The sequence below is a fragment of the Astyanax mexicanus genome, chromosome 5, assembly GCF_023375975.1.
Source record: "Astyanax mexicanus isolate ESR-SI-001 chromosome 5, AstMex3_surface, whole genome shotgun sequence".
NCBI classification, from domain to species: Eukaryota; Metazoa; Chordata; class Actinopteri; order Characiformes; family Acestrorhamphidae; genus Astyanax; species Astyanax mexicanus.
In genome coordinates, this window is record NC_064412.1 from 8,036,978 (window position 1) to 8,063,942 (window position 26,965).

The window sequence follows — 26,965 nt, forward strand, 5'->3', positions numbered from 1 at the left end:
GTATATATAAATGTAGTATTAAATGCAGTGTTTAGCTCATGTGTGCTGTAAATATAATAAATAAATAAATAAATAAATTATGCTGTAATAAATGCAGTGTTTGAGTCCAGTGTGCTGTACATATACAAAAATAAATAAATAAATAAATAAATAAAAACAAAAGTAACCTTTCACATCACCTCTGATTCCATATAAGCTTCTTGTGTTTAAAATTACATCAGTTACAGTAGTTTACAGTTTTAGTTTTTGTCACCTCACAACCATAAACCTACATGTATTTTCTTGAGTTTTTTAATAATACACCAACACAAAATAGCACATCATATTAAAGTAGAACCACAATGATACATGGCTTTCAAATTTTGAACCAAACAAAAATCCGAAAAATGTGACATGTAAAAGAATCCACGCCCCTTTACTGAGAAACTTACAAATAAAATTACTAAAAGTACTAAAGTAAATTAACTAGTTAATAGAGTCCTACAGCTGTGTGTAATTTAGTCTCTGTATAGACACACCTGTTCTGTGAAGGCCTTAGTGGTTTATTAGAGAACACTAGTGAACAAACAGCATCATGAAGACCAAGGAACTCATTAGACAGGTCAGAGATAAAGTTGTGAAGTTTAAAGCAGGGTTAGGTTATAAAAACATATTAAACAATCCATCATTCAAAAACGGAAAAGTATTCTACACCTGCAAACCTACCAAACTAGACCTGTCTGTACACCTAATCTGACAAATGGAGAAAGGAAAGCACTGGTCAGAAAAGCAGCCAAGAGGCCCATGGTCACTGTGGAGGAGCTGCAGAAATCCACAGCCCAGGTGGGGGAATCTGTCCAAACAAACATAGTTGCAAAACCCAACCAAATACGTGGGGTACCACAGCAACAACAATTTGGGATTAAAAAAAAAAAGAGAAAAATTATTTGAGAAGTAAATGATCAAACACATTATGAAATTAATAATGCACCCTCTTTATCGAATATTGAAGTAAAATAAATTACATTGGACAGATATATAGTACCAGTGAAATATTTGGACACACCTTCTGATTCAATGTTTTCTGTATTTATTTTCTTCATTGTATATTAGTATTAAATACATGTAAACAATTAAGGGACACATATGGAATTACGTAATAAAGAAAAAAAAAATTGTCCTCCACATTAATCCCCTGATCTAAACCTGATGATTTGGGACGAGCTGGAGCTTCACAGCGTGAAGGAAAAGCTGCAATTATTGTTCAGCACCTCCAGGAACTCCTTCCTTCAAGACGCTGAGAAAACTATTCCAGGTGACTCTCCCTCATGAAGACACTGAGATTAAAATACCACTGTCCTCATAGTCAAATGTGATACTTAGAACAATAAAGTGTAAAACATATTCTGGTTTGTCTTAACCCTTTTTAATTTACTAAATAATTCCATGTATGTTCCTGTATAGCTTTAATGTCTTCAAAATAAACGATAAAGGAGTTAAGGAAAGTCTCCTTCAACTTTTTTCTTTCCTCTCTGCGTTATTTACCCTATTGGTGTTAGGATAGAGGGTGAATAAGGTCTTCACCAATAGACTTCCATCTTAAAGAGATAATTACTACTCGTTGCATGTATGTCTCTCACTTTGGTTTAAATAAAGGAGCCGAATGGGACTGTGTCTGTCTCATTACTCAGCCTCAATGATACTACAGTACATTGTATTTTACTTCCTGACTTTTACTTATAACAGTTTCATGCCATTATTTGATATAAATGAAACTGTCCCAAACCCTTAACCCCAACAGGCATGGGCTGACACAAACTATAACAAGAAAATAAGCCTAAAATTCAACATAACTGACTCATCAAACACACCACATCCTGTGACATCCTTTTTTTTCATGCACTACTAAGAAAGTAACATACATATTTCCTGTGAAACAGCTGACCCGAGATGCATTTCAAGTGTGCATCCTTTTTTTTGCAGAATTCTGTTTTTGGCCTGCTATGCAGTACACATTCATATTAAATGTGTGTGACTTGACATCTTCTTAAAATGTTAACACTTACTCCTTTTTATTTATTTATTTTTTTTGAGAAGCCACAGACTCTCTGTAAGTCTAAAAATCCCTGAAACGCCACAGTTGTACACTTTCAATGGACTAAATATATTGCTCAATATACAGTTTTATTTTGTCAGATGTGGTCTGATTAGGAATTAAGTCTTTACCACATGCCTCGACTGATCATCAGCCAGCTGATCTGGCCTTTATTTTTCAGTGGTGTCAATTATGAGTAATATATTGAGGTCTGCTATAGACTGGAACCGTATATTATCTTCTGAGACAGTTACTAAAAAAACAAAAATCAGTGTCTCAGAAAATTAGAATAATATATAAGATCAATTGGTACTTTTGGGAGTGTGGGCAGTGTGCCAAGTCCTGCTGAAAAATGAAATCCGCATCTTCATAAAAGTTGTCAGCAAAGGGAAGCATGACGTGCTGTAAGATTTAGCGGGAAAACAAAACTGCACTGACTTTAGACTTGATAATAAAACACAGTGGATCAACACCAGCAGATGACATGTCTCTCCAAACCATCACTGATTGGTGGAAACTTCACACTAGACCTCAAGCAGTTTGAACTGTGTGTCTCTCCACACTTCCTCCAGACTCTGGTTTCTTGATTTACAAATAAAATGCTAAATTTACTGATGATTAATGATGCTTCCCTCTGCGGACAACTATTATGAAGATGAGGATTTCATTTTCCAGCAGGACTTGACACACTGCCCACACTGCCAAAAGTACCAATTGGTCTTATATAACACTCTAATTTTCTAATTTTTGGGTTTTCATTGGCTGTAAGCCATAATCATCAATGATAAAAGAAATAAACGTTTAAAATAGATCACTGTTTGTGTAATACATCTATACAGTATAATATATGGGTTTCACAGTTTCAACTGAAATAAAGCAACTTTTCAATGATATTCATTTTTTTTTTCACTAGTGTTATGTACGAAACATGACTGAATAAGCCTCAAAGTTCTAGCTCTTAGCCTCTTACCCTTTATGGACTGATTCAGTCAGGTTCAATTACAGCAGAAACACATTTAGGAGCCCTTTTTTCTGCAGCCTATTTTGTAGCTTTGTCTAAGAACTTAAAGAGGCAATATTCCTTCAACAACTGCCTGCAGCGCACCAATTTAGACTCAAATTTAGAGCCAATAAAAAGGCAATGAGGCAGGACTTATCACACTTTTAATCACCAAGAACATGAATCTAGTCAACTCAAGCAGGTTTACAGCTTGTCACACAAAAACTGCTATTTGCTGAACACAAGTATTACAAAACAGGTCAATTTGGGGACTTGGTTAAAAATACAAGCTTGTTTTATTGCTGCAGTGCTCATAAACCTTTAACATTTTCCTTAACCACCCATCCCATCATCAGACATCACTGCCACTCTTCAGAAGAGCGCCTGTTCCGACTGGATTTGAGATGACGCAAATTTACAGACCATGCTGTAGCAGTCCAGATACAGTAAAACTGAATTACTATGTATTATATCCTGCTTCAGGTCACATGTTGAGAGAATTAAGGGTAAAGTTGGCCCTTTATTGCTGTGATAAAATGATCTTCTCCATTCATGCTGCAGGTACAAACAGTTTACTTTCTTCTGTACCTGAAAAGAAATGTACAAATAAGAACAGATCAACATAGAGAACAAATCCAAAACACAGACATTTAGCTTAATCTGATGAGGCAGAATAAACAAAGTGGTCATGATAATAAATCATGATCATAAAAACCTCTTGCTATCTTTAATAAACTCCTGAAGACAGAGCTCTTCAAAGAGCACATACTCTCCTAACACCTCTAACTAACTACCTTCTACTACCTGATCAGGAGAATCTCTCACTATCTTTAATAAACTCCTGAAGACAGAGCTCTTCAAAGAGCTCTTCCTCTCCTAACACCTCTAACTAACTACCTTCTACTACCTGATCAGGAGAATCTCTCACTATCTTTAATAAACTCCTGAAGACAGAGCTCTTCAAAGAGCACATACTCTCCTAACACCTCTAACTAACTACCTTCTACTACCAGATCAGGAGAATCTCTCACTATCTTTAATAAACTCCTGAAGACAGAGCTCTTCAAAGAGCACTTACTCTCCTAACACCTCTAACAAACTACCTTCTGCTACCAGATCAGGAGAATCTCTCACTATCTTTAATAAACTCCTGAAGACAGAGCTCTTCAAAGAGCACTTACTCTCCTAACACCTCTAACTAACTACCTTCTGCTACCAGATCAGGAGAATCTCTCACTATCTTTAATAAACTCCTGAAGACAGAGCTCTTCAAAGAGCACTTACTCTCCTAACACCTCTAACTAACTACCTTCTACTACCAGATCAGGAGAATCTCTCACTATCTTTAATAAACTCCTGAAGACAGAGCTCTTCAAAGAGCACTTACTCTCCTAACACCTCTAACTAACTACCTACTACTACCAGATCAGGAGAATCTCTCACTATCTTTAATAAACTCCTGAAGACAGAGCTCTTCAAAGAGCACTTACTCTCCTAACACCTCTAACTAACTACCTACTTCCAACCTCATTTCCTTCTTCCCCTCCTTTACTCCTCTATCCCATTATTTCCCTTCGACCTCCTTTAGGCCCTATCTAAAGATGTTTTACCTTTCTATTACTTCTATTACTTTTGTACTTGACTATTGTAAGTCGCTTTGGACAAAAGCGTCTGCCAAATGTAATGTAATGTAATGTAATAAATACTTAACATACTTTGCTTTGGATTTGAAGCGACCTCCTTTCTTGTTGGCCATACCGAGTCTTTTTCTGTCCTGAAATGAAGGCCTGAAATGAAACACATAAAAAAAGAAAACACATTATAAAAGATCAGTGAACTAATTTGCACTTTATATTTACATTCCAATGCTTTTTATGTACACTGTAAACATACCCTGCTCTGTACTGCTTCAGGGCTTTCTTGCTGACGTTGGTGAGCTCCTTATCGAACACGGACTTCGTAGGCTTTTTACCATTTTGTTTTGAGACTGTGGGAGGAAAGTGAAAAATTAGCAGAATGAAAATGTTAAAATATTGATGGAGGTCATTTCACAAAGTAAAATTAATAAAAAATAATTAAAAATGACTTATATTCAGTAGTGAAATGACTAATTTTAATGGTTAAGAAATGACTGCAGCAGCACTGCAAAAGTATGAATGCCTCTCCTGCCCCTCTAATTGTTTTCTGTAGTAATCATTAAATTAGAAATTTCATTTATAACAACAAAAAACCCACAAGACTTCCAAATAGAAAAGTGCTTTGTGGCAGACACTAGATGACAGGCTGTTTAAAATCAGAGAAGAAATAAACTAAATACTTAACATCACTGGTCGGAAACTGAATTTTAAATCTGTATTAATTTGCTTTTATTCCTATTTCTATTTTTTTTTTTTTTGCTTTATATTCCAGGCTCCGGTGCATTGACCAGACCACCCCCACCCTGCTTCCAGGCCCACAAATGTTTTTTTTTTTTCATGCATTTACAATAATTACACACACATACCTTGTATATGTGCACATCTATCCTCTTTTTTGTATAATGATTAGGCACAGAACCAAAGAATAACTTGCTCATGACCTTCAACCACAAATCCTGGACTTGAAAGCATGGAAGTAAATGCCTGTTAAAGCATAAATCATAACCAATGTATTTTGCTATTGTATTAATAAGGATTTTATAAATTCAATTATTTTTTTATATTGTACTTACTGCAGAGTAAACTTAAAGTAAGAATTTCTGCATATGACTAGGAAGTTAGGATTTCAAGCTGTTTCTATGTCTGCTGGCCTTTTTTTTTACTGCATTTTTTTAATTATTTTTAATAACAGTTTAGTCTGAGTTGTTTTGAATGAAAAATTGAAGCATGACTGAAAAACCTTAGAGAGTTGCTTAATTTTTTGAAAGTTTAATTGATCTATAAATACTGTGACAATAATCTGGTAGTCCAAATAAGTGTGCATTTTGCCCTATTCATATGGAAGATGTATAAGTGAACGAGATTAGTTACCCCTTTCTGACTCCCAGCTGAGAAACAAAAAGGTTTATTGTTGATTAGAAATAATGGATTAACCCATATCAATATGTAGTTTAAATAGAGGTTTGAATCACAGGGCATCTTATGATATCATATCACAATACGCAGTAGTTCTGTGATACCTGATTTATCACAATTCTCTATTATACTTTTAATAGTGCATCACAGCTTCTACCTCTGCTGACAACTTTTATGGAGATGCAGATTTCATTTTCCAGCAGGACTTGGCACACTGCCCACACTGCCAAAAGTACCAATTGGTCTTATATAATATTCTAATTTTGTGAGATACTGACTTTTTGGGGTTTTCATTGGCTGTAAGCCGTAATCAACAACAATAAATGAAATTACCACGTAAAATAAATTACTGTGTGTGTGTAATACATCTATACAATATATTACTTTCACATTTTGAACTGAATTACTGAAATAAAGTAACTTTTCAATGATATTATTTTTTTTTAGATGCACCTTTAACCAAATACCAGCAATTATGGATTTATTGGTGTCAGTTTCACACATATTACCAACTGATATTCTTCACTGCAGATTTATCCTATTCATTTGATCAGCTCCACCACATAAGTAGTAATGAAGCAGAAATTTAGAAATTTAATGAAGTCAAATTTAGCAGCTATGTTTCAATACAAACATCTATATTTGATGCCATGCTTTGATAAGGTATCAAAAATGAAGACATCTTATTTTAAAGGGAGGAAATTGGAATTGGAATGAAGTATTTTATTATTTTTTTTTTACACTGTTAGCCTCTCTTTAAGGTTCGTGGGCTTTTTTGTTGGTTGCATGTGTATTTGTGAGCAGTGCATGGTGGGAAGTGTAGTGAGGAAAAAAAAAATCAAAGATAAAAGGCTTATAAAAGCTTGTGTATTTGGACAGTGAGGCTGAGATTAATTTGTCATTAAATGGGAGTTTTGCCCACCTGTCTTTTTGGGCTCATCCTCTGGCATTGCTCTGGCTCTCTTCGGCTTACGATTACGCTTGGAAAGTCTCTCAGCGTACATCTGAGACTTCAGGATCTCAAACTGGGCCCTTTCCTCAGCCTGGCATACATACATACATACATACATACATACATACACACACACACACACACACACACACACACACACACACACACACACACACAGACACACACACACACACACACACAGACACACACACACACACACACACACACACACACACACACACACACACACACACACACACACACACACACACACACACACACACAAAACCACACAGACAGGAAGAGTAGATCAGAAACAAAACTGAAAGAACATACATTTCCTAGCTAATCCTGCGGATGCACAACACAGAGTCAATATTACCTTATATAGACAGTAATTATAAACCGGTCATAATTAGTGAAGCCAGTGCATGCACAAACCAGTCTAAAATACAGAAGTGTGTTTGTGCATTCTTCTCTGTTATGTAGCTTCTGTTGTATGATTAACCCTTTGGTGTGATGTAATGTTATGCAGTTACATTTAGGTACAGTATATAAATTTATATTTATGGCATTGAGAAGACTGTTAAATTCAGAAGGATGTAAAAGCTAGTGTCAATAAACCTCAGATTTAAGGTCCTTTTGAGCTCAGACGCTGCAGAAACGAGCCAAACAATACATAATTAAACAATCTACAAGCTACACAAAACATTTTTTAAATCTGTAGAGAATAAAATAGACACAGTAAATGCAATAAATGGTTAAGTGCTCATTGCATAGTGTCTGCAGGTAAGGCAAAAAATAAAAAATAAAATTAAAGACTACTTTCTCAAAAAAAAGGAAAAAATAAAGCTCTGGATAAAAATTAAGAGATTCACTTTACTTCAGTTTCTACATCAGTTTCTCTATTTTTGCTATTTATAGGGTAGAATAAACATCGTTTTATTCTATAAACTACGGACAACATTTCTCCCAAATTCCAAATAAAAATATAGTCATTTAGAGCATTTATTTGCAGAAAATGAGAAATGGCTGAAATAACAAAAAGATGCAGAGCTTTCTGATCTTAAATAATGCAAAGAAAACAAGTTCATATTCATAAAGTTTTAAGAGTTCAAAAATCAATATTTGGTAGAATAACCCTGTTTTTTTTTATCACAGTTTTCATGCATCTTGGCATGTCCTCCTCCACCAGTCTTACATACTGCTTTTGGGTAACTTTATGCCTTTACTGCTGGTGCAGAAATTCAAGCAGTTCAGTTTGGTTTGATGGCTTGTGATCATCCATCTTCCTCTTGATTATATTCCAGAGCTTTTCGATTTGGTCTTTTATTTTTTTTTTCCAGAGCTGTATATTAATATTATGAATACTATATTCAAAATACATAAATATGATGTTTACAGACATTACAGTAAATGTTGAAAAGCAACATTTAAACAAAGATAAATTACAGTTTTAGAACTGTGTGTAAACATGTTAATGTTTAGCTATAGGATGAGGGGGATGTTTAAAAAGACCTTACCGACATCACTTTCTTCTTTGCGTCTTTTAAGAACTGTGCACGCTTCTTCTTCCCTCTTAAAGCCAGGTCAAAGTCCTGCAGAGCTTTGTTCACTATGGGCACAGACACATCCAGCGTTAACGTCAGTATGAGCTTTAACTGCACAGCTGTAGACGGCCAGTATGTAGAAAACACACTCACTTCTATCTTTTTTCCTCTCCTCACGGGTCTGGAACCAGCCTCTCGCTGGCTGCTTCTCCTCTTCCTTCTGCGTTAGCTTCTTCTGAGCTGAGTTGATCTATAACACAAAATTATTCCTCAGTGGAGAAAAGAAGACAGAAGAACCACTTTTGGTTTGATATGGATCGTGGTCCTTGTTTGAAAGTCGAACTGACCATGAATTGATGTAAAAGTTCATTAAGCAATTAAAATAATCTTGATATTGAAACACCTCTATTACACAAACCACAAAGAAAATGTGGTTCTTCAATGGAATCGTCCAAAAAATTCCATCAATTTAAAGCATTTTTATTTATAAGACTTAAGTGCCATACCTGTGCCTCTGAGTGAACCATCTCTTTCTCTTCTTTCTCTAAACGCAGCACAGCATATATATCCTTCTCCAGCTTCTCAATCAGATCTCTGAACTTCAGAATCACCTCTGGAAAACACGCCAACCACCAACACACAAATACTTATAATAGTGCAATAAATAAATTATATCATGCTGATAAAATACAGAAATTTTCACTAAGTCGATGATCAAACATGCCCTCTGTGTGTCCAAAAGTGCAGTGAAGTAAATCTAATTGGGCAGATATAATCTGCCATTGATAAGATATGGAATGGAAAATAATGTATGGAATTGTTCTATCTGTATCAAGTAGCACAAAAAAAAGGAAAAATCATTTAATTTTACATTGTAAAATATATTGCATGGTCTACAATGTAGCTATTGCACATGCACGCATTGCAATACTGATGTTAAATCAATATATTGTGCAGACCTAGTTCATACTTTCATGCAAATACCCTCATGTATCTACTTTTATTCTACTTAATAAAAGAGTTTAGGAAGTCCTGACTTTACCTGTAGATTATTGGCAAATTAGTAACATGCCATGATAAGCTTAGCGCAAGCTGAGTAATAAAACAACACAAAATAAAAAGAAACCTAGACTTATGCTGTGAGAATTAAAGCAGCTTACTCTAATTAAATGTACATTCCTGCACCAGGGCTCTCTGTATTTTGAGTCACCCCTAACGGACAATCTTTTACAAGCTAAGAGATAAAGAAATAATTATGTGCACTGAGATGAAAAAGTAATATTGCGCAACTCGTACTGTCTTTCCTGCTTCACCAAAGTTCTATAGTGCAGTTAGTAGCGTACCGAGCCCAGAAAGGCAGTGATAGAGGTGCAATCCGCCCTTTTAGAGATTATTGGAGGAGCAACATAAATTTGAAGCTGCTATTTAGGAATAAAAATGCTACATAAAATCACTTCTAATCGGTTTATAGAAAAACGTACCCAAAAGAGGATAAATACATTTAATCTTAACCCTTGTGTGGTGTTCATATTTTTGTTACTCGTTTACTTTGTTAGTTGTATTTAATTCAGCAAAATTAAGCAATTTTACATTAAAATGCTTTACACATGCTTGCTTCACCTAAATTGCAAGCAATATAAACAGCTTACATGGTTAATATTTGCCCTTTACCTTTCTTATGTTACATTTCTTTCAAAAAGTGCTACTCTTTTTTTATTAGTTTTTTAATAAAATGTAAAAGAAAATGAATTAAACTCAAGATATGAGTAGAAAACTTGTTTAGTTTAAAATTTACAAATGAAGCAATGTTTATTAGCCCTTGGCCAAACATGGGGGGGGTGTACAGTGTGTGTTTATCGAAAATGTGTTTAGATATATGTTTTTCACAAAAAATGAACCAATGCCAATGAGTTTGAGTTAGAAAAAATATTTTTTTAGTATCATTTGATGAAAAATGAAAACAGTCCCACAGACCCGAACACCACACAACGGTTAAACATCATCATTCATTTAAACACAGCTATCTGCTTTTACCTTGGGGCAGAACACGGGCTTTGACAGGCGTTTTAGCTTTCTTGACGATCTCCTTCAGCATCTTCCTCTCCGTCTCTCCCACCAGAGACACGGATCGGCCCACCTTTCCTGCTCTCGCTGTTCGGCCCACCCTGTGCACGTAGTGCTTCACTGTGTTGGGCATTGTGAAGTTTATAACCTGAGGATAACAGAGTATAAAATACGTCTTTTAAATCACTTCACTCAAATTAATTAAGCAAACAGAACACAAGTCTACACACAAAGATCTATTCATGTAATTATACAACATTGTCGTGCACACACACGACAACAGGTTACAGATTACAGATACCGTAATTAATGTCATGTATTGTGAGCAGTAGATTTTGAGACTCTAAAGGCCTCAGTATCTTTTATACTTCTTGTGGAGACTAGGAGAATATCAAATCTCAGGAGGATCTTTATGTTTGCCAGTGTGTGACTCTGCATCCCAGCTTACAGGCTTTTCGTCCAGATACTGAGAGACTTATCTGTTCAGCCTTTTGGCTTCAGCTTGTAAGCACTCTATCTGGGCCAGCTAAGAACATAATGCTGCAGCCAGGGGACTATTTTCCCTCTGCCTGCTGGGAAAGTAAGTGTGTGTCTCTTGTGTGTGAATAGAAGTTTGTTTGTCATGGTAGTTTTGGGCATGGATGCTCAGAAAAACAGTTAGCATTGTTCTCCAGCCGAGCTGAGGCCTGAGGCATTATATAGCTTCCTTCTTTTAACATAGCTGTTTTCAATCGCATATTGCTGCTGTCCAATGAAAAACGTGCATCTCCAAAACAGCAACTTTAAAGGAGACAAATAAAACTCCAAGTAAAAAGATATTTTATTTCATTTCTATTGGTCTATTCATCAAGAAATTTTGACACAGTGTAAGGGACAGTTTGTGTGTTCAAATTATGTAGTAAACTAAAAATCAACAAAGATGGAGGTACTTGTATTTCATTGGACAGTGACGATATAAACCGGAGGCCGATATGCCATGTCTGCACCAATTCTTTAAAAATGAATGCCACAAGCCACCACAATTTAGTTAAAAAATTTATTACATTTAGTTTTAAAAAAATACAAAACAAATTTATGCTATGGTGAAAAGTGGCAGAAAAAAATGAAATTAAAAATGTTGGCAGTACCAACAGGTAGTTCTCATTCCATTTCCATGGTGCCTGGAAAAGTACTTAAACGTTTTAAATGTCAGCTTGTTTTTAATGGTGTAAAATTAGTGCTCAGTTCTTTGCATGGGTAGCTATGACCCTATCACTGGCATTGTAAGCCTGTTGGGAGCATCAGCTAAAAGCTCTGTATTTGGGAATGCTGGGAATGAATGGAGGTGGTCAATATAACAAAAGCTTTAACTTATTATTATGTTTCATAACATACATTAATATTACACCAGATTTCTCATTTAATATTATTTATCAAATGTGTTACTCAAGAGGAGGAGACTGGCATCTTCCAAAACTGTAATGAAAGAGCAGCTTTCTTTCTATTTATCATTCTCAAGTTTTAAAAAGGGTCACAAGCGTCTGCTGAAAGAGAAAATTATGTCATGTAAAAAGAACTTTGTGTAAGGAACTCACTGTTTTGACTCCTTCGATGTCCAGCCCTCTGGCTGCTACATCTGTGGCCACGAGGATATCGATCTGTTCATCTTTAAATCGCCTAAAAGAGATCATAAGAGTAACATTAGCATTAACATGTAATTAAAATGAATTGTTATACAGGGTTCCTACACCTTTTTAAGCATTTTCAAGGGCCATTTTCAGGTTTTTCCAGCACCTTTCAGCTGTGGAAAATTAATGAAAACAGTGATATCTCAAAACTCTGATGCAGCGATAATCAATATATTGCAAAAATATTCTTTACACTTCACAGTGACTATGCTACACACAAAAAAAAACCTTCTAGTAAGTAAGTAAGTAAATAGCAGGAATTATGGATTTATTTGTGTCAGTTTCACACAATTTATATACCAATGTTCTTCACTGCATGTTTACCCTGTTCATTTGATTGAGCAGTTACTGTAATATTTCAAATTTAGGATAAGTTGAGAGCATTTATACAAACATATACCCAAAATTATTGATTTGTTTTTTTGTCACACTGCAAGAGATGGTATTATGCTTATGAAAAACACAACCAGAATTGTGTTCGGTAATAGCAAAAGGAGCAGAAATTAAAGCCTGCATTTTTTTCTTTAAGCAAATTTAATCAGATCAAATTTAATTTATTTATTGTAAAAGTAAATGTTAACATTTCAAGCATTTTCAAGCACTTTCTCCAAAAATCCAACACTTTCCAGGCCTGGAAAACAGAAGGTTAAAATTCAATTTATTTTTTCAGGATTTCAAGCACCCATACGAACCCTGGTTATACTTATTTTAAACTTTTTTTTATTTGTTTACAAAAAAACAAAACAAAAAAAAGTCCAAAAGCTTGTTTTGTCTTGTTTTAAAAAGTTCTCTTCTTCTAAAATTCAGCACTATACCTGAGACTCTCCAACCTCTGGGTTTGAGACAAATTTCCGTGTAGTTCTCCAACTTTTAACCCCATGAGACCCAGGAGGATGTGCATTCGATGAGCCTGCTTCTTAGTCTGAGTAAACAGCATCACGTGGTCCTGAAAGGTCCGGGTGAGGAGCGCTGTTTGCAGATTAGCAGAAGAAGAGGAGCAGAAACAATCAGCTTCGGTGTATGATATGAAGTAGGGAGTGACATTACTGAAAGACTGCTGACCTTCTGGGCAGGAGAGAAGATAAAGTAAGGGAGGCTCTCCTTTACCTGCTACAATCGCCTCCCTGTCTCCTTCTCTGGCCGGCCGAATCCTCACAAACTCCTGCCTGAGGTACGGAGCAACGTCTGTGTTACTGTTCACAAAGATCCTCACTGGCTGCTTCAGAGACACTGAGGCCAGGTCTTTTACCTAGGATACATAAGGACAAGACAACTATATTAATCAAATGTAACGCATGTGTGCAGTAAACATACACTAGTAAGCAATCACAGACACTGTCTGACCAATCAAAGCTAAAGGTGGAGACTTAATTTTGGCCAGGTAGTGTAGTAAGCTGCAGTGACCTGAGATTGAGGGTTAAGGGTCTGTTGAACCTCGCCAAACCAGGTGTTACTGTTATTTATTTTAATTTTTTATTTACTATTTTTCTTTCTTTTTTTTTTTATTAAATGATCAATTACACAGTCACCGTCCATATGAACTTCCAGGTGACTCTACCTCATAAAACTGACTGAGAAAAGTCAGCCAAGATGTGCACCACACTCATCTAAGCAAGAGAAGATACTTTAAAGAATCTAAAATATAAAAAGTATTCTGGTTTGTCTGCGATAGATTGCAGCCTGTCTAGGGTGTATACTATCTTCCGCCCGATGCTGACTAGAATAGGCTTCAGCCCCCCCCCCGCAACCTTGACGGATAAAACGGGTATTGACAATGGATGGAGGATGAATGGATATTCTGGTTTGTTTAAGACTATTTTTTTGTTTCCTAATTAATTCCATATGATTTTCTTCATCATGCTTTCTTGGGCTTTCTTGATCCAGGATTTGAATGTGACAGGGTCATTAGTCCGCTGGACCACCATCTTTCTTTTTAACCCTTGTGTGGTGTTCGGGTCTGTGGGACTGTTTTCATTTTTCATCAAATGATACTAAAAAAATATTTTTTCTAACTCAAACTCATTGGCATTGGTTCATTTTTTGTGAAAAACACATATCAAAACACATTTTCGATAAACACACACTAACCCCCCCCCACACACACCCATTTATATTACATACAGTATGTTTGGCCAAGGGCTAATAAACATTGCTTCATTTGTAAATTTGAAACTAAACAAATTTTCTACTCATATCTTGAGTTTAATTCATTTTCTTTTACATTTTATTAAAAAACTGATAAAAAAAGAGTAGCATTTTTTAAAAGAAATGTAACATAAGAAAGGTAAAGGGCAAATATTAACCATGTAAGCTGTTTATATTGCTTGCAATTTAGGTGAAGCAAGCATGTGTAAAGCATTTTAATGTAAAATTGCTTAATTTTGATGAATTAAATACAAGTAACAAAGTAAACGAGTAACAAAAATATGAACACCACACAAGGGTTAAAAGAGATAAAAATGTTTAAGATAATCAGGAATGACAGGATCTGGGGGCCCACTAGGCTATGAACTATCTACTGTACCTCTTCACTCATGGTGGCAGAGAATAACATGGTCTGTCTCTGATAGGCACAGAGACGGATAATTTCCTTCATCTGCTCTTCAAAGTACTCATCCAACATCCTGTGGAAACACGAAGGGAGAAATTATAAACACAAGAAATTATTACGCAAGAAAATACCAAGTGTTAAGAGGACAGTAGTTCACCATTAGTTATATATATATATATATATATATATATATATATATATATATATATATATATATATATATATATATATATATATATATATAAGTTATATATATAGGGTCTTCAAATACAATATATAGACAATACAACATATAGACAAAAGTGTTGGGATATATACCCAGCACAGCATTGCTGTGAGGATCTGATTACAGATTTTACTTCAGTTTTACTTGGATGATCACCATACCTCATCCTCAACCACCCAACTCATCCCAAAAGTACTGTATGGAGCACCACCATTCCAATGAACACAGTTCCACTGCTGCACAGGTCTATGCTGAGGGGCTTTATAACCCTTTTAACTTTACATATTGTTACATTTGCAATGATTTTTTTTTTAAATCTGCATAAAATGATATACAATAACATAAAGGTATGCTTCCTCTACTCACCTGTCAGCCTCATCCAGAATAAGGACCTCGATCTGGCTCAGCTCAAATGATGGAGTGTTGTGTAAGTGGTCAATTAATCGACCAGGTGTGGCGATCAGGATGTCCGGTCCTGCTCTCAGTGCTGCTTCCTGTGATTTCAGGTCCAAACCACCTGAGAAAGACAAAAATCCATGATTTTCTCTATTTCTCTATTTTTCTAGCTAAAAGGATAAACATTCTTTTTTTACAACTTCTGGGTAAAATGCAGTAAACTAAGTGACACTGGCACATTTTGGCCAGATCCAACAGATATATACAAATATAGTTTTCACAAAAAACAAACATGTTTCTTTGTTGTTCTATACCCGTTTGTGATTTTTTTTGTGTGTGTGTGTAACACGATATGGCACAACTTTAACAGCAGCTTACATACAGACATAAGTAAATGAACATACATATCAGCTACATCAAAAACCTATAGTATTATACATGGGATATAGTACACAATTAGAACAGAGAACAATGACATGTATAAACAGCTTTTATATATAGTATTAGCTTTTAGTTTACATATGCTGCGTATACCATACATTACTTTACATTACATTACATTTGGCAGACGCTTTTGTCTAAAGCGACTTACAATAGTGAAGTACAAAAGTAATAGAAGTTAAAAGTAAAAAAAAACTCAACTAACTGTGGAGTTAACAGGTCATCCTGTTCCTCCCTCTCCTAACTCTGAGTTAAGGAGTTATCTTTACAAAATGTTTTATCTCTTCAGCAACAAAAGAACGGGGCTCCCAATTATAAATCCAGTCAAGGTTATATGCCAGGGAGGATGAAGAACAGGAGAAAGAAAGAATTTGTGAGAGAAATGTGGGGAATTCAATTTGGCGAACACACAGAAGAAACAACTGTAGAGGATTTCTAGATCGTTCTACTAATGCAACTCAAGAAAATCTCAATATCAATATCACTGAAAAATATACACAGAGTAATCCATTTTATGTGTTTATTTATTTTATTGTTGATGATTACGGCTTACAGCAGATGAAAACCCAAAAATCAGTGTCTCATCTCAAGTCAGTGCAGTGTTTTCCCAGAAAATCCTACTGCACTTCATGCAGATTTAATTTTCCAGTAGAATTTGGCACACTGCCCACACTGCCAAAAGTACCAATTGGTCTTATAACACATTCTAATTTTCTGAGACACTGATTTTTGGGTTTTAATTGGCTGTAAGCCATAAACATTAATAATAAAATAAATAAACACTTAAAGTAGATCACTCTGTGTGTAATACATCTATATATATATATATATATATATATATATATATATATATATATATATATATATATATATATATATATATATAATATATGAGTTTCACATTCTGAACTGACTTATTAAAATAAAGTAAATTTTTGATTATATTCTATATTTTTTTAAATGCGCTAATAAAACTTTCCAGCACTCAACACTTTTTTTTTATTAAATGATCAATTACACAGTCACCGTCCATATGAACTTCCAGGTGACTCTACCTCATAAAACTGACTGAGAAAAGTCAGCCAAGATGTGCACCACACTCATCTAAGCAAGAGAAGATACTTTAAAAAATCTAAAATATAAAAAGTATTCTGGTTTGTCTGCGATAGATTGCAGCCTGTCTAGGGTGTATACTATCTTCCGCCCAATGCTGACTAGAATAGGCTTCATATATATAATATATGAGTTTCACATTCTGAACTGACTTATTAAAATAAAGTACATTTTTGATTATATTCTATATTTTTTTAAATGCGCTAATACAACTTTCCAGCACTCAACAATTATAAACAACTTCTTCTAGTCAACTTCACTAGCAATGCACCACTTTCACTTTAAAGTAAATGCATAATGTATAATGTAACAGGACAGCACTTACCCACAGCCAGGCAGGTGGAGATGGTGGTGAACTGGCTGAGCTGGCGAGCTACAGAGTGCACCTGAATGCCCAGCTCTCTGGTGGGCACCAGCACAAGCACACGAGTCACCTGAGTCTCCCTGGGCTTATAGAGGAGACGCTCCAGCACAGGTAACATGAAGGCTGCAGTCTTACCTGGAGAGGGAGAGAGGTAGAGGACCACAAAATTATATCTTTAACCAAGTGACCTACAATGATTTCAACATTTCTGCATAATTAAAGGAGCAATTAAAGGAATATATCAGCGTGGGTTTAGTTTTGTCAGGTTGCTTTGACTAGTAAAGAACCTGGGAACCTTTCTGCTATTAAATGACCTTTTCCTTTTCAGACCTCAAGGTACCGTAGTTTTGTGCTTGCAGCCAGGAATGACCTAAAAATGGTGAATAAACTACTATAATTAGAATAAACTACTGCTTAAAGAGCCACTAAACCCTAAACCATATTTTTTTTCATTAAAAGCAGAAATTTTTCATTGGAGGAAATTAAACATATCAGTCCTGCTTAAAAATTGTATAAACATTTCCTAACCTTTAAAAAACGCTTTTATTGTGGTAATTTCTGCCTCTGCAGCACCCTCTCAGGTTAAACTGTGCTATAGGCGGGGATGATGAGTCTGTGTACTTTGGTTTGCAGACACATTACAATACGCAGATCAGTCAATCAATAAATCCGCCCCCTGCTGACCTCCAATCATCTGCGTCTCGCCACTATCAGAGGCACATTGCTGCCTCTAAACCCATACATCACCCAGTGCCCCTCCCAAGCTACCCCTCCCATTTTTTTTTGCCTTTTTTTTTATTTGAGCTCAGGGTGGAGTCAGCTAAAATCAGGGGGGTTAGTGCCCCAGTTCTGCTGTTCTGCACAGTTTTAACAGGCATGAACTTCTCTATTTGGTTTGGTTATGTAGACAAAACATGTCAAACGTGGACTGCCGCTTTAATGCCAATAAAGTTTTAAGTAGGTGTGAAATTCTTGCTTGTGGAACTGTAACAGAACTGCAAACTCTTTCTCTACTCTCTAAACATCTGGAAGTAGCTTCTTAAACAATGAAGTTCCTTTTCTACAGTATCTAAACAGAGGACCAGCACTTATGACTTACCAGTTCCAGTTGCAGCACAAGCGCAAATGTCCTTGCCCAGCAAACCCACTGGAACACAGGCCTTCTGGACTGGCGTTGGCTGCTTGAAGCCCATGGTGGTAATGGCCTGTAGAAACCACAGAAAAACAGATAGAATATAATTGAAGTATTGCCCTTTCTTGTCAAGCAGAAGGAGCTATTCCTGCTACAATACTACATATCCATACACATAGTACTATATCAGATACAGTAGCAAGACTTTCATTCACATTTATCGAATTTATCAAAAAGTCTAAAAAATCCACCTTTTCCAGTTCATTTTTAAATAATGACCGGGTAAAAAAAAGAAAAAAGATCCATCTTTAGTTGTGTTAGGTTAGCACACATGCCTTATAGGTTGAGTTTTAGTGCAAAAGAAAAATGCAAATATTTAAAATATTCAGTTTTCATAACTGCAACACGTTTTTCATTATCGCCACACATATATTAATTATTATTGGTTGTTATTAATATATCAGGTTCAAAAGCTACTTGGCAGAAAAGTGATATAAGTAAATAAGAAACAGAATCTGACCTTCAGCAGAGGTCTGGAGAGATTCATGTCCTGGAATGTGAGGTTCTCATCATACTGCGACGCATCTTCAAAGAAGGCTTCAGGCTGTTAATATAAAAGATAAGTGTGAACATGACCATTTTCTTATTTACACACACAGTTGACGTAATAAAATGTAGAGGCCACATGTAAATCAGTTCAAGACTTACCTCTGCTGCAGCCTTCTTTTTGCCTTTCTTGCCTTTCTCCCTTAGAGTATCTATGGGTAAAAAGTGGACAATAACCATGAAGAACTTCTGTTACATAGTCTGTATTGCCAAAAGTATCTGCTAGGTGTTTGACAGTTAGGGACAGTAGGGTGTGTGCAGGAATACTAAGCAGAACAAACTGTAATTTGCACAACTGTTAATAAATAAAATGTTGTAGTTGATGATTTAGGCAGTTTTGTTAATTTTACTCTATTGTATTGAACTCCAAATTGAGAAGTCCAAGCCTTGGTGTGTTTGATCACACCCAAAATAGAAAGCATACACAGCTCTGGAACAAAATAAGAGACAATTTAATGATGTTTTTCCTTGATTTTACCAAATTGAAAACCTCTGGAATATAATCAAGAGGAATATGGATGATCACAAGCCATCAAACCAAACTGAACTGCTTAAATTTTTGCACCAGGAGTAAAGGCATAAAATTATCCAAAAGCAGAGTGTAAGACTAGTGGAGGAGAACATGCCAAGATGCATGAAAACTGTGATTAAAAACCAGGGTTATTCCACCAAATATTGATTTCTGAATTCTTTGGGAATATGAACTTGGTTTATTTGCATTATTTGAGGTCTGAAAGCTCTACATCTTTTTTTGCTATTTTCAGCCATTTCTCATTTTCTGCAAATAAATGCTGTAAATGACAATATTTTTATTTGGAATTTGGGAGAAATGTTCCGTAGAAATGTCCGTAGTTTATAGAATAAAGCAACAAAATTAATTTTACTCAAACATAAACCTATAAATTGCAAAATCAGAGAAACTGATTCAGAAACTGAAGTGCTCTCTTAATTTTTTCCAGAGCTGTAGATATGTTTAAAACTGCAGGCCTATTTATCTTACCTGCTTTTTTAAGTACTTCTTCATCCCCTGATGAAAACTCATCTTCCTCATCTTCATCAATATCATCACCACCCTCTTCATTGCCATCTTCATTAGCTTCATTGCCATCATCATCATCATCATCATCATCATCATCATCCTCATCCTCATCATCATCCTCGTCATCTTCCTTAACGTCCAGATCATCATTTTTCTTGCCCACTTTCTGAGCTTTCTCCTGGGTTACATCATAACAGTAATTGTGTGTGTTAGTCATAGTGAAATCAGATCAAATTTTATTAAATATCCGATATGGTGTTCTGGTGGTCTTACCTCAGTTTTGCGCTTTTTACGCACTTTCTCTATCTTCTCATCCAGTGTGGTGGGAGCTTTCTAAAAAACGAATGGATAAGGGTAAATTTACAGAAGTCCTTGCACAATAGCAGACAACAGAGCTCGTACAACTTGGCTAGAGCACAGAAGAGCACAGCACAGAGGAGCACAGCATAGCACAGAGGAGCACAGCATAGCACAGAGGAGCACAGCATAGCACAGAGGAGCACAGCATAGCACAGAGGAGCACAGCATAGCACAGAGGAGCACAGCATAGCACAGACGAGCACAGCATAGCACAGACGAGCATAGCACAGAGGAGCACAGCATAGCACAGACGAGCACAGCATAGCACAGAGTAGCACAGCATAGTACAGAGTAGCACAGCATAGCACAGAGTAGCACAGCATAGCACAGAGTAGCACAGCATAGTACAGAGTAGCACAGCACAGAGTAGCACAGCACAGAGGAGCACAGTACAGAGGAGCACAGCACAGAGGAGCACAGCACAGAGGAGCACAGCACAGAGGAGCACAGCATAGCACAGAGGAGCACAGCACAGCACAGAGGAGCACAGCACAGAGGAGCACAGCATAGCACAGAGGAGCACAGCACAGGGTAGCACAGAGGAGCACAGCACAGCACAGAGGAGCGCAGAGCACAGAGGAGCGCAGAGCACAGAGGAGCGCAGAGCACAGAGGAGCGCAGAGCACAGAGGAGCGCAGAGCACAGAGCACAGTCGAGTGATTCTGAAGCTAAAAACACCTTCTACACCAGGATTAAAATCCTCCAGTGCAGTTACTTTATACACCCTTTTCCACATGTAACTAGTTTTATACGTAGCAAGTAAAATTATTTAAAAATCTCAGCAATAAGATTAAACATTAAGTATAAACAAAATCAATATGTAAGCCTTTGTCTATTCTACGTTTGTAAACAGCAGTAACCAACCTCGTATAAATTAACAATTATATAACAAAAAAGATACATAAAAGATGCACCACACTACAACAGTTACTATAGAACATTTAGTGCATGCACATAAGCTGCAAGCATAAGAAAATATCCATAATACCCTTAATAATTACAATATTATACAACACAGATCACTCACCCTCTTTTTGAGTTGGGCCATAACAGATGCCATGGTCCAGTCTCCACTCTCCAGCCCATCAGTCTCTCCAAACTCAAAGTCCAGGCTGAAGTCTCCATTGCCCCGAGCTTTCAACGCTCTCCTCTCTTTATTCAGAACAATGGGCTGCTCCTGTGAAGGCGAAGAAGTTTTTTTTTTTTTTTTGAAGTTTTTTCATACTTTTCTCATTCATTTCCATGTTTCACAGTTATACAGAAATACTCTATAACAGCTCACCAAGTTCAGGATGATACCCTATATAACGTCTCATTCAATGAAAAGCTTCAAACATCAACTTTACATGAAAAGGAAAACACCATCACAAGTTTAAATGGAGGTCATTGTGAAAAATGATTAGCGATGTAAAGAATATCTGACAATGAAAAATAGCGCTTTCAGTGTTTGGCCGAATAAGTGGGGTAAAAAAAAACAACTCATTCATACAATTTAAACATACAACACATACTCATGTGAACAAATCTGCCCCTGAAACGCCTCACACGCGCACACTGATATGTGTATAACCGTCGCCTTCTTCACCAACAAGAAAAACACTCATATTTAAGTGATCATTTGTAGTTTTATAAAGGGAAATAGTGTTAGCAGCGCATATGTTAAGGCGGCTTGCTTTTGCTGTTTTTTGCAGCTATAGCTTCACAGCTGCTTTAAGAGATGTGTGCGTACGAGAGAGAAGCACGATTTGACCGCTCACAATTATGTCGCACGAGCCACATTGATCCAAAAATCAGATTTAAGTCACTTCAACCAGGTAATGTGAATGTAGTCTTAGTTTGCTGGTCTGATTCCATTTTTTTTGCATTCAATTTTTAAATGTGTAGTTGTGGTTTCTAGTATGAGTGAATGCCAAGTGAGCTGTTTTTTTGTGGGGGGGAAAAAGGTGATACTCTATGCCCCTATGACTAGCATTGTAAGCCTGTTGGGTTAATCTGCTAAAAGTGCTGTATTTGAGAATGCTGGGGATAAACAGAGGGGGACTACTCGACAAAACATTTGTACTCGTTATCATGTTTCACTACAACACAAGACCATTTCACACTGGATTTCTGCTTTAACTAGGGGTGTGACATATCCTATCGTACGCAATAATATCGCCAACATTTTTGAATATCGTGAACGATATTATACCCTGAAATATCGTGCCATACCACCCACCCCTAATTATCACATCAGGGAAACGTTACTACTTCTTTTACTGTTTTTAGCAGCAGAAAAAAATACACTGTTCTCATTTCCCTTTATGTATCTACTAGAGACAGATTATATCTGTCCAGTATCATTTATTTTACTTTAATCCTGGATATATGGAGATATTTGGAGTGCATTATTATTAGAATCTTGAATGAAGTTCAACTTATATAGCGCCTTTCTAGAAACCCAAGGACGCTTTACAATTTAACCGTTTTTACACACAAGCACATTACACATTAACACTCATCCACACACCGGTGAGAAGCGGCAGCCAATGGCGCACAGCGTACTCTCAACCGGAGACGACCGTCCACCTGTAGGACTGCATCGGGCACTACAGCAATTACCCAGAACAGAGTGCCAATCCACATCTGGGCAGAGTCATGCATACATTTACATACATTTACACGCACACAAGCTTACATACATACCACACACTTACACACACAGATCGATTTAGAGTATTCAATTTTCTGGGCAATTTAGAGTATCCAATTTACCTGATCTCCATGTTTTTGGACTGTGGGAGGAAACCGGAGTCCCCGGAGGAAACCCACGCAGACAGAGGGAAAATATGGAAACTCCACCCAGATAGGGACTTGAACCCAAGACCCCAGTGCTGGGAGGCGAACGTGCTAACCACTAAGCCACCAACATTCTGACATTCTGGATCATTGACTTCTGTTATAAATTTTTGTATTTCAGTTAGGAGTGTGTCATATCATATTGTATGCAATAATACATTTTCATTTTAAGTTTCATTTAGTTGCAGTAGTGTATTCTTGAAATACTGTTTTAATTTGCCAAGATCGTGTATCACTTTTTTTCATCGTCATCGCGAAAATACAAAAAAAATATATATATATCGTGATATTAGTTTTAGGGCCATATCGCCCAACTCTACCTTTAAGTATAGCTAAATCATAACATATCCTCACCTCTTCTCCTTCAGATCCGGACTCGCTCTCATCTGGAACATCTGCATCGTCCTGGATGGTCCCGATTAGATCCAAATCTGAGAACATCTTTAACTACAATCACTTTACTCGCACACACACAGAGATAAATCGTGAGCTAACTGCAGCTAGCACCGCGGGCTAGCTCCGGCCAGGACCGGGCTGATAGATAAGATAGTATTTAACCCGCGCAGCTCGCGGGTTGTAGAGAAGACACCGGAAGGAACAGCAGCCTCTACCGAGATAAACTCACAATAAACTACAGTAAATACTGAACTAAACACACTACACCACACTAATTACTCTATACACACATTTACACACTCCACACAGCTCTCAGTACACACACACACACACGTGTGTTGGAGAAGTCCAGGAACTGCGTCACGTGCTCCTCCTCCTCCAGCAGAAGCAGAGAGCATGCTGATCAAGCTGCTGCCCTCGTGTGGAGAACACCAGCAGCGATCCGCTGTGATAAAACTCTCAATACTAATACACAGAATTTATATATGTTTATATTTATAAGAATGTTGTTGTCTGTCTGTAATGCAACCACTTAAAAATGATGAGTTTCTTTGATTTTACCAAATTGAAAACCTCTGGAATATAATCAAGAGGAAGATGGATGATCACAAACCATCAAACCAAACTGAACTGCTTGAATTTTTGCACCAGAAGTAAAGGCATAATGTTATCCCACCAAATATTGATTTCTAAACTTTTAAACCGTTAAGACAGGGGTGTCCAAACTACGCTTTTTTGGAGCGGCCCGCAAGGTATTTTAGAAATAGAATGAAAGTTGGCCCGCTGTTAAGCAGGTTTTTATAATGCGAGATAGGTGTCAGAAACTATGGAGTGAATTTTGTGCCAAAAGTTTTACGTAAAAAAATAAAATCCACAATCAAAATTTTAAGAATCAAAAGTAAAACATGTATGTTGCAAATTCAAAAGAGAAAAAATATATATCAAATATATATATTTAAATATACTTGGTTATTTTATTATTCTTTGCACTTATTTGAAAATTATTTTAGTTTGGATTTTGCCAGTCTTTGCTTTCATTTTTGGATTTTTTTGGATTTTCTGTGGATTTTGCTGCTAAAGACTTTTGCTTCTGGAATCTCTCCTTTGCTTCTGCTTCATTTTTTTGGTTCTGATTTTTGGCACACTTTTCACGGGTGGGCGGGGCTTAGAAGAATGCGTTCCCCTTTAATCTCTATTGGTCACCTACTCTGAACTCTCGTCTGAGACAGACCACGCCCACCCCGCCAGCTTCAAGCGCTCTTCCAAACATGGCGAAGCGAACGGGGTTCAGCTCACAGCAGTACCAGCAGGTACTTTTCCAATTAAATTTCATACAGACTTTATGTTTAATGTTATATTTCTTTTTTAAGTAAGTGTTTAACTCTATTAAGATGCTCATGTTAGCGGGGTGTGCTAAATATCCATGCTTAAATTATACTAGTTAGTTAGTGAACACTAACCTACCTAGTCAGTGAGTTAGCTAGTTTACCTAGGTCATCTGGTCAGTGAGTTAGTGGGTTAGCTAAGCTAGTTAGGTTACCTAGTCAGTGAGTTAGCTAGTTAACCTTAACCAGCACTTACTTGGCTTTACCCTGGGGCATAATAACTAGCTTAGCTAACCCACTAGCTCACTGACTAGGTAACCTAACTAGCTTAGCTAACCCACTAACTCACTGACCAGATGACCTAGGTTAAGTAGCTAGGTAACTCGCTGACCAGATAACCTAGGTTAACTAGCTAACTCACTGACTAGGTAACCTAACTAGCTTAGCTAACCCACTAACTCACTGACCAGATGACCTAGGTAAACTAGCTAACTCACTGACTAGGTAGGTTAGTGTTCACTAACTAACTAGTATAATTTAAGCATGGATATTTAGCACACCCCGCTAACATGAGCATCTTAATAGAGTTAAACACTTACTTAAAAAAGAAATATAACATTAAACATAAAGTCTGTATGAAATTTAATTGGAAAAGTACCTGCTGGTACTGCTGTGAGCTGAACCCCGTTCGCTTCGCCATGTTTGGAAGAGCGCTTGAAGCTGGCGGGGTGGGCGTGGTCTGTCTCAGACGAGAGTTCAGAGTAGGTGACCAATAGAGATTAAAGGGGAACGCCTTCTTCTAAGCCCCGCCCACCCGTGAAAAGTGTGCCAAAAATCAGAACCAAAAAAATGAAGCAGAAGCAAAGGAGAGATTCCAGAAGCAAAAGTCTTTAGCAGCAAAATCCACAGAAAATCCAAAAAAATCCAAAAATGAAAGCAAAGACTGGCAAAATCCAAACTAAAATAATTTTCAAATAAGTGCAAAGAATAATAAAATAACCAAGTATATTTAAATATATATATTTGATATATATTTTTTCTCTTTTGAATTTGCAACATACATGTTTTACTTTTGATCCTTAAAATTTTGATTGTGGATTTTATTTTTTTACGTAAAACTTTTGGCACAAAATTCACTCCATAAGAAACGGGCCAAAGAGTCTAAAAGCAGAGAGGGTGCGCAATTCTAGCGCAGAAAAACGGGCCAAAGAGTCTAAAAGCGGAGAGATTGCACCGTTCTAGCGCAAAAACAAAACGGGCCAAAGAGTCTAAAAGCGGAGAGAGTGCTCAGCTGCAGCGCAGAAAAAGGGCAAATGAGTCTAAAAGTTGCCGTAATTAAGGAGTTTAATGTTAAGAGACAGCATGAAATGAAACATCAATTTGAAAAATCTTAGTTTACACAACACTGTCAAAGATAAAGATAGTGAGTCAAGTAAAATGGTGTGTAGTCGTTGGCCCGTGACTTCAAATATATTTCTCCTTCTGGTCCCGAACAAAAAAAGTTTGGACACCCCTGCGTTAAGAATATGAACTTGTTTTCTTTGCATTATTTGAGATCTGAAAGATCTGCATCTTATTTTTTTTTTAGCCATTTCTCATTTTCTGCAAATAAATGCTCTAAATGACCATTTTTATTTGGTATTTGGGAGAAATGTCCATAGTTTATATAATTACAGTTTAATCTTTTATTAAACATTATTATTTTTATTTTATTTTTCTTTCATATAACTCATAAAATCATCCTTAAGCAGTCAAAATAATATTTTTTTTTTTATTATTTTGTCCAATGCAGAAGGCAAGAACAAGGTGCTGTTTTTG

General features: G+C 36.5%; 1 protein-coding gene across 1 annotated transcript; it reads right to left on the reverse strand.

Annotated features, from left to right (window-relative positions):
• Window positions 1-3,221: 3,221 nt before the first annotated feature.
• Window positions 3,222-24,180, reverse strand: ddx27 (DEAD (Asp-Glu-Ala-Asp) box polypeptide 27). Its single transcript, XM_022675618.2, has 21 exons — window positions 23,781-24,180; window positions 21,616-21,765; window positions 20,502-20,561; window positions 20,190-20,406; window positions 19,292-19,341; window positions 19,104-19,187; window positions 18,551-18,656; window positions 17,413-17,586; window positions 15,504-15,654; window positions 14,885-14,984; window positions 13,468-13,609; window positions 13,176-13,329; window positions 12,268-12,349; window positions 10,664-10,841; window positions 9,136-9,242; window positions 8,783-8,879; window positions 8,603-8,694; window positions 7,050-7,170; window positions 4,968-5,061; window positions 4,790-4,861; window positions 3,222-3,662 (listed from the first exon to the last, which is right to left on the reverse strand). Exons 1-21 carry the CDS (start codon window positions 23,865-23,867, stop codon window positions 3,647-3,649), a joined length of 2,334 nt encoding a protein of 777 aa, XP_022531339.2. The 5' UTR covers window positions 23,868-24,180; the 3' UTR covers window positions 3,222-3,646.
• Window positions 24,181-26,965: the final 2,785 nt, after the last annotated feature.

Coding starts and splice junctions, on each gene's coding strand:
- ddx27 (XM_022675618.2), bottom strand. CDS start 23,867: ATGTTCTCAGATTTGGATCTAATCGGGACCATCCAGGACGATGCAGAT. Junction 19,188..19,291: donor AAAAGAAGGCTGCAGCAGAG/GTAAGTCTTGAA, acceptor TTATATTAACAG/CCTGAAGCCTTCTTTGAAGA. Junction 7,171..8,602: donor CAAAGAAGAAAGTGATGTCG/GTAAGGTCTTTT, acceptor TATGTATGCCAG/GCTGAGGAAAGGGCCCAGTT.